Here is a 9064-nt window from a genome sequence, read left to right as displayed (position 1 = left end):
GATTTATCACCCCCTTATGAGCCCACGTGGCATATAGAGTGTATTCACTCTCCAATAGCGCGTGAGGTAAGTTTTTTTTTTTTTTTTTTTAATTCATTTAAGCATTTGTTTCATTAAAAATACCTTTTCCTTTTACTTTATTTATTTTATTTAATATTTTCTTTTTCCTTATCTTTTTCACCAAGAAGACCCAATTGGTTACCCTTTTTTTTCTTTTTGTTTTTTCCTCTGTTTCTTCAAGATAGTTCTTCTATGGACTTTTCCGAATCGTCCTTATTCTCTGTCTTTTTTTGCTTTTGATGTTTGTTACGGAGCTTGGGGTAAGTCATCGGAGATGGAATGGTGATTTGAAGGTGATTTCTAATTTTCAAAGTTTAATTTGGTGATGGTTAATGTTATTTTGATTGGAGATGGAATGGTGGTTTTTTTTTTTAGTTGGGTTCATTAATTTTTTTCCCTCCTAAAAGTGGAGGTTGAAAGTGGTGACGTTAAGGGATATTGATTTGGGGGTAAGAAGTTGGATGGATGTAGATTTAAATTTCAGATTTGGTTTGGTGCTAATTTTAATTATTTGGTGGTGGTTTGGCAACTTTCGGTGGTGTTGTGGTGGAATTGGTAGTGCAGTGGTAGTGATGGGGTGGCTAAGGTGGAGGGAACTTCTATAGAAGTTGAGGTGAAGAAGAAGGGGGGAAAGAAAAATAAAAGAAAAGAAAGAAAAGGAATCAAATAGGAAAAATAAAAAATTTAAAAATCAATTTGACACGTGGCAAGTGATGATTGATGCGTGAGTTGCACAGATCTTCTTATACTTGGGGTTGATCGAAAAAGGGTGAATATATACTATTTTGAAGTTGTTCGGGGGGTCATAGGACCCCGCAAAGTTACGGTGTCTTTTTGAAAAAAGGTGTCATCTCCAGGGGGTATTTATGTATTCTCTCTATGCCTTAACTAAAAGTGTGCCCACAAGACATAACTAAAAGTATGCCGCATAAGGCATAACTAAACTATACCTCAGGTATTCGCCACCTTTCCAAGCGAAGGACAAAATTTAAAGACCACAAATATGAAGGGCAAAATTTAAAGACCACCCCAAATGAAGGGCAATCCGCGCAAAAAAATGGATTATGACTACCTAGCTAAAGTGAAGACAATTCAAATGAACCAACTATGTGAACACAATAGAGCCCATTTGGATAACTCGAGTTTTTATAAGGGCCCTTACATCTAGGTTGAAGCCTACTGGTAAATAGGCAAGTAGCTTTAATAATATGTTTCTACTCATGTAGAACTAGAAAGAAGGGAAATGTTTGCCCACGTGAACTTGCACGGTTGCACCTGTGGACCAAATAAAACCTCAGTCACATGAGATTAGATAATTTCATATAAATGTATAGTAGTTTTCATTTTTCAAGTTCATCAAGCCATTAGGATCCACTTCAGCTTTTCTCCTTTTTTTGGGGGGTCATATTCTTGAGCCATACCTGTTATTAGGTATGAGTTTAGTGCACAGCGGAAGACTTGAACTCTTCCATGGACATTTGACAATTGACATGCAGGTCTTGAGAAACAGTGAAAAGTTCTATGTTAAATGGTTCTAAACAAAAGTAAGGTAAGTCTAAATGCAAAGCTAAAACACCAAATTCGTTAGCAGCTACGTATCTTAGCATTAAACTGTAAATTTAGAAAAGAAAATCATGGTATTAAAGTTAAAGAACATTATTTTGAACTGAGCTTCCTAGACAAAGAACATACCTTTACAAGTCACCGCAGTGGCTCTATATTGAAAATTGTTCCAACTAACAAATTTAGAACATCCTGCCCAATCCGCATCTTCTGTAAAATTTAGGAACATGAAAGAACCATATGAGATTCCCAGTTTAGTCATACGATCAGGAAGAACTGCCATTTAGTTCTCAAATAATTGAAAATGCATAAATCCATTCCCAAGAAGATCAAGGAAAATGAAGTGCAAAACACAAACTCAAAGGAAATTTTCATTCATTCGGAGGCAGGACATGTGCAGTAAGAGTTTATATGCAGCCTGTGCAGTCTCAGGAAATCATAAATACAAATCTTTACTTAAAAGCAATTGTAAGTTTGCAACACATATACAAAAGTGGGACAAATATGTAAAACTTCTGTTAAAAAAAAAAAAAAAAAAACCCTACAAAAGCCTTAAAACAAAGCATTAATCTACATGTCATCCACCCAACTTCAAACCCTTCTTCATTTCCCATATATCCAAGAAAAAAGTCCCAGCAGTACAACCCAAGCGTACCCACATAATACTCCGAATCGCACTCTCAAAGATCTGATCTTCTGAATATCAATATTTTCCAAGAATTGGAATATCGATGATCAGATTTGCTTTGATTTGCTATGATCCAAACCCATTAAAACAACCAATGGAAATCATTAGAATAGTAACTGAAGCCTTTTTAACTTAAACAACGACTGTTTGGCCACTGAGCACATCCTGAAGCTGTAGAGACCCATCCTTCATTAGATTAACACTTAAGCTTTTGAATCTTTCTCTTGAGTATTGACGAGATGCCTTTCTCCAATCAGTTCCTGCCTTCATCATTGCTACAAACTCCTCATAACTGATTTGCCCATCCTGAGAAAACACAATAATAATGTAAAACTGGCATGACACATCAGAGCCAGGAGACATTGGAAGGGGAAATACGATCGGACAAATTTACAAGTGCAGCATTTACTTTTCATGTTACATTCCCAAAAACATTTCATCTCTTTCAGCATTTCAAAAGATCCAACAAGCTTCTTTAACAATGATTAATGTTAAGAATCATTCTAGCTCGTTTCTCTTAATATTGAAAGAGCAATGAGAAGAGGCAGGAGGAGTAAACGGAGAGAAGAAGACGAGTCTAACCTTGTCCGTATCAACTTCGCGCATGATCTCATTCAGTACATCAGTGTCGCATGCTCCTGATTCATCTGCTAAAGCTTCTCGTAGCTCATCAAGCTCAATATAACCACTTCCATCCTTGTCAAAGAACATAAATGCTCTACGAAAATGCTCATCATTTTCCATTCTCTGTAAGTGGATTATAACTGCTACAAACTCCCCATAGTCCAGAACTCCATTTCCATCAACATCAGCCTAATCAAATATTAGGTTCAGCAGCCGTCAGGCAATAATATTTAATTAATCTATTTCTGAGGGGAAAATTACTGTATGTGCAATAGAGTTTGCTCAAATGTCCAATTTACCAAATGGGAAAAAGCTCGAGAATTTGCATATAAAAGCTGCATCAGATTAACAACAGAATACTTTGGAATCTTTGATGGCCAAAAAATAGGCTACAAATGTCAACCAGGCTGTATTGGGACTTCAGAGAGTGCAGAAAAAAAGATAGTAAAGGTCTATAAGATCAATTATTTTGATGATCAGGCATAAGTCATAACCATGACAAACATGACAAGTTTAAAACCACAAGTTCCAAAAGGGTTTCTTTCTTTCTTAAACTTTGTGCCGAATCAAACACCGGCACATAAATTATAATGGAGAGAATATATCACAACGGTGATAAAAATTTATCCAACAAATGGGAGATGCATAACACCATAAGTCCAAATCCCTGTGGAGTATTATTTATCCACTTATTTCAATGCAAGACAAGTATCATACGCAATTTTTTTATCCCACATATAGCCTGAGTTCCAGGTATAGTTATTAACGTCTTGATAAAATTATCTAATTGAAACTTTTCAAGAAGTCTACTTAAAGAAGGTAGGAAATCATTCCGAAATTTATCATGTGACATAGCTTACCTTCCAATATCAATCAACTATGTCTCAACACTAACAAAATTGGGGTTGCTATATGAATCCTCTTAAATCTGCTCTATTCTAGCACAAGTCATTTTAATACTACTACTTTGCTTGCAAATATCTTGCCTTAAGGAAAACAAAGGATTTTGTAAAACAACTGGATCTTTAGATCTCAAAGTTATCCTTATATTGAAAATTCTAACCATACACTTCTCTAACCGGACTAAAAGGGTTCCTCCACAAACATCAGACCAACTGTAAGTGTAACAGCAACTAAATCTTACTCCGGACAAACAGGTATCATCTTTATAGATCCTTTGCTTCCATTCTCTTGGTCTAGCTTTTTTACTTTCATACATTCAATAAGATGCAATAGCCTCCCTATCTCACACCATTTCGAAGTGTCGATGTGGTAACAATAACTTCTTCAGCCACACTATCTATGGTGTTGGAACCCATGCCTATACTTCCTCAATTATGTAATGGGATTTCTTGCCTATTTAACAGCCTTCATGCAATATATGCATGCTTACATCTAATGAAAATAGAAGGAGAAAAAGCTGATTCCTTAAATAAATGCAACATGTAGAGTCTTCAGAGCCAATATTTTGTACAAAATAACCATCTGACAGATGTGAAAAAGTAACATGATGCTCCCACCAGCCAAATACGCTAATCTCCGAGCTATGGTAAAGTAAGTGATGTAGGACGAAAAGACACGTGGAACTATCAATTTCCCCTCTCCTTCAAAATCCCCGGCACTTGAAACGATCAGGAGAAACCAAGTAGGGCAGAACAAGAATAATTGAGAATCAGTAGCAGTGACTGCTTTTACATCACTTGGAAACTTCTGCCAAACTCACAGTTTAAATGGAAGAGGGGCAGAGAGAGAGAGAGAGAGGGAGAGAGTTCTGCAGAACAGCTTATTATTTGCCCTCATTACTAATGCACAGCGAAAAGACACCAGATGACATAACAGAACTTGGGTAGTTACCATGAAACACATCAGAATACATTTATTTAGATAGGACAGTAGAATTTGGAGAAAGGCAAGAAAAAGGAGAAGTGATGGAGATGATATTAGTTAGATAACACAAACATGCTTTACCTGCTTCATTATATTGATAAGCTAAACTCTAGCAGTAAATTTGTATTAGGTAAGGATCCTGGTACCATGTCTACTATCAGAATTTTAGAATCAGATAAAACCCAGCATAAAAGAGAGATCAAACATACAAACATATAATGTGTATATATATTACACAAAACTGCGAGGATGACAATAGAGACTGGTAGAGTGAGATGGTTAAACGTGAAGAAACTCAAAAGGAACTATAAGTTACAGCAGCACATACAAAAACAAGGAAGCATACAAGAAACTGAGTAAATAGATGCAAAATATGTTCTCGTATTTTGGCATATAAAGCTTGTAAATCTCATAAACCAACCAGAAGAAAGAACAAAATACTGTTTCAGCGTGTTTAAATGGACAGGAATGTTTACCACATCCATCAGCAACTTCATCTCTGCTTCTGCCAACTGGGAACCGACTTTTCTAAGTCCGGTCTTTAGTTCATCATATGTTATTTTCCCATCACCATCAGAGTCCATCAATGCAAACATCTCTCTGATTACTTCAATCTCTTCAAGTTTTAAGTGTTCGGCAATGACCTATGCAATTTGACAGGTGCCAAAATATTTCAAACTAAAGCACATAAACTTAATGATGAATAACTACCCAAGCAGTAAAAGCCTTGGAAAAGTCAGGACATGAGCCAACATATAACACATCATTTACAGTTACATAGCAACTCTCTCTATCTCTTTGATTTTACCAAATAAGACTAAAAAGGTTTCCATTGGCCTTCTCTTGCGTATCTCCACCCATATGTAAAACCAAAATTAGATTTGATAATGCTTAAACAAATTAGAAGCTTACCCGCAATGCTCTCTTTTTGAATCTGTTCATGATAGAAAATTGCTTCAGTCTGGTCCTAACAATATCTCCCAGTGGAACATTTGAAGCTTTTTTTGCATTTTGTATCCAGGGGTGATCTGCAAAAAAGTAGACAGACTTAAACACATTAAACTGATGACGTGGAAAAAAGTTATTAGTTTGAACAGTTTTACATTATAAAGCTGCATTTGTTGTTGACATTCTCAAAAGTAAAATAAGATCTTTGTCAGTGAGAATCAGCATATTATTTACATTCAATTCATCAACTATTCAGTAGTTCCTATCTTCATTATTAGTCCTATTACTAATTACAAAGGCATAGGAAACTCTGGATATCTCGCATTCAGATATCTGAGTTTTGAGCATGGTCTTGAATTTTTTAGAGATACGTGAGTCTTCGAGCATGGGCATAGAAGTTGATATCTCTGAAGAATTCAGGGGAACAAAGGGTGGCGAAGTGGGCGGGGAAAGATTTCATAACTACCACATAACTGGGACTCACCCTGTTCTGGAAAAAACAAAAAATGCAAAGTGAAATAAACAGCTGGATCTTTAGTAGATTAACATAAACAGCAAGATAAAGTGAGACACAAAAATAGTTACAATACAAAGGCATGAAACTGTTCCTGCCAAAACAAATTTGATTCGTCGAGATACCATATAGCTCAATCACGCCGCGGAGCCCGGCATACTCAAGGAGAGAAGAGAATAAGAACAAATGCAATGAAAATCCAGAAAAATAACAAACATTTTTCTCCACAAATCAGTATGCCTAATCGGTGAAATTAAAGCCAGGATTCCTTGAGGAAAGCCCCACTTTTCCAGTGGACTGGCAGAAAATACTATAGAGTATTTAGAAAGATACCCACAATAAATCAGTTTGCATAGAACATTGCATCAAATCATAAAATGTTTCCTAATGCCTTTGAACGAGTCCAAATCCAACCCCACATTTTTTCTTCTTGCTCCTCTAACCTTATGCAATACTGTGGATCGATCTTCAACCCTCAACTTGAAAAACAATATCTCAAATAATCTCTTGGCTTATCATACAATTTTCCATGTACCAGGGGAGCCGTTTACTTGGATCCCACAAGCTGTGAGTTGAAAAATACTTACCAAGGACCTGTTGGGCTGTCAACCGCTTCTTGGGGTCTGGTTCCAGCATCTGTCTTACAAGATTTTTTGCCTTATCAGAAACTTGAGGCCATGGTTCCCTTTTAAAATCAATCACTCCTCTCAAAATTGCAAGAGCAACCCCTTGTTCAGTTTCTGCAAAAGATAAATCAGATTAAGAAAAGGACACAAGTAATAGCAAACATAAGAACTCAAAAAGGTTGCTGGAAAAATAATATATACCAGCCCAAAATGGAGGAACCCCGCATAACAAAATATAAAGGATGACACCAGCACTCCAAATATCAACCTCTGGTCCATAATTCCGCTTCAACACCTCTGGTGCCATGTAGTATGGACTTCCCACAATCTCAGAGAATCTTTCCCCTAATTACATTAAAAAAATTACTAAAAATTAAAACAGACAAAAAGAATCGCTTTTTATGGGACAGAGGAAAATTGATCACAGAAACAATTCCAAGAATCAAAAGGGTGCCTTTTTCACTAACAAATCTCAACCATACTACTAATTCATTAGAAATTGAAAGAAATTAGAACACATACCAGGCTTGAAAAACACAGATAGGCCAAAATCAATGGCCTTAAGAGCAGAGTGTTCTTTCTTATTAGCAAACAGAAAATTCTCAGGTTTCAAATCCCTATGCATAACACCATTAGCATGACACATCCTTACAACCTCAGCTACAGTTCTAGCAACCCCAGCTGCAGCTCTTTCACTATAATGCCCTCTAGCTACAATTCTATCAAACAACTCTCCACCTTCACACAACTCCATAACAAGATGCACAGCTTCATTATCTTCATAAGTAGCTCTCAACTTAACAATATTAGAGTGATCAGGCAAACTTGACATAATAGCAACTTCTCTTCTAACATCTTCGATATCAACAGCTGTTCTTAGCTTCTTCTTGGAAATGGATTTGCATGCTAGAGCTTCACGTGTTTCCCTGTCTGTACAAAGATAGGTGACTCCAAATTCACCCCGACCAAGTTCACGTCCTAGAATATATTTATCGGATATTCGTGTTTTAGGGAAGAAGTCTTTGAGTACACGGATCGGGGCAGGTGAACCTGAGTATGGGTTTGGTCTACGTTCTCTTAGTTTCTTAGGTTGTGTTGTTTGACGATTGGTTTTGGATGCTTCTTCTGGTCTTATGCAAGTGTTACAGTTACCCATATTGATGAAGTGATCAAATGGGTTGTTTTGATGTTAAAAGTGGTGGCTAGAGGTGGTTGTTGAGGTGGTGGCTGGAGGTGGAGAAAGAGGACATGGCACGGCAAAGACTAATGGGAGTAGTGCTATTTTCAGGATTTCGTGAGAGAGAGAAAGAAAAAGAAAACGGGGGTCAGTTGGGGAGTTAGTAGTTTTTTGAATAAAGTCCATTTATTGCTACATGTTGTTATACGAGTATTTTAAAATTGACTATCTTTTTCTATGAACTACTTTAAATTAAATTTAAATAAGAGAATTTAATTAAAAAGAAAGAAAATATTGGAGAAATGTCATGTATTCTTTAAAATGAATCTATTCTCATATTGGTAATTAGGGGTGTACAAAGTAAACCGACAAACCGCACCAAATTGATAAACCGAGAAAAAATCCCGACTAGTGGTTTGGTTTGACTTGGTTTGGTGTTGAAAAAAAAACCCGACCATAATTGGTTTGGTTTTAACTAAAAAAAGTCAAACCGAACCAAACCAACCCGACATTACATGTATTCAATTTTTAAAATATTTTATACATAAAAATATTTATTTGTAAAGTAATTTATAAATATTCTTAAATTTTTTCGTATTTTTTTTTATCTATTATCATATTATTCAAGCTTGAACTTAGAATTTTGAATGTCAATAAGTTTTATATCCTATGGATGTTAGTAACTCAAATAAAGTCCAAAGCAAAACCAACTCAACACTAATCCTAACAAAAGAAATTCAATTTACCACTAGAAATGACAATAATGTTGGATATCTATTCTTTAGTTTTGCATAATGATTTAGAGCGTAAAAATACATAACTTAAGTTTTTTTTCTTTGTCATATAATTAATACTTATTTTAGCATGACTTAGTATTTTTAGATTATGGTCATTTTCTTTTATGGCTTGTTAATTAGCAATATTTATTTTAACCGATTATATTAGCGTTTGTTGAATATTTTAATACAATGTCATCA

The 9064-nt window shown here is 35.6% G+C and overlaps 1 protein-coding gene across 1 annotated transcript; it reads right to left on the bottom strand.

Annotated features, from left to right (window-relative positions):
* Positions 1–1967: 1967 nt before the first annotated feature.
* On the bottom strand, positions 1968–8266 carry LOC132632688 (calcium-dependent protein kinase 10-like). Its single transcript, XM_060348727.1, has 7 exons — positions 7433–8266; positions 7112–7255; positions 6872–7024; positions 5735–5850; positions 5299–5466; positions 2894–3124; positions 1968–2617 (listed from the first exon to the last, which is right to left on the bottom strand). The coding sequence occupies exons 1-7, from the start codon at positions 8064–8066 to the stop codon at positions 2444–2446; spliced, it is 1620 nt and encodes a 539-aa protein (XP_060204710.1). The 5' UTR covers positions 8067–8266; the 3' UTR covers positions 1968–2443.
* Positions 8267–9064: the final 798 nt, after the last annotated feature.

This window comes from Lycium barbarum, chromosome 3, assembly GCF_019175385.1.
Source record: "Lycium barbarum isolate Lr01 chromosome 3, ASM1917538v2, whole genome shotgun sequence".
In the NCBI taxonomy this organism is placed as follows: domain Eukaryota; kingdom Viridiplantae; phylum Streptophyta; class Magnoliopsida; order Solanales; family Solanaceae; genus Lycium; species Lycium barbarum.
Note: the sequence above shows the minus strand (reverse complement) of the source record. Positions and strands in the feature narration are given on the sequence as shown.

Coding starts and splice junctions, on each gene's coding strand:
- LOC132632688 (XM_060348727.1), bottom strand. CDS start 8,066: ATGGGTAACTGTAACACTTGCATAAGACCAGAAGAAGCATCCAAAACC. Junction 5,467..5,734: donor TCAAAAAGAGAGCATTGCGG/GTAAGCTTCTAA, acceptor CAAATTGCATAG/GTCATTGCCGAACACTTAAA. Junction 2,618..2,893: donor GCGAAGTTGATACGGACAAG/GTTAGACTCGTC, acceptor GTGTTTTCTCAG/GATGGGCAAATCAGTTATGA.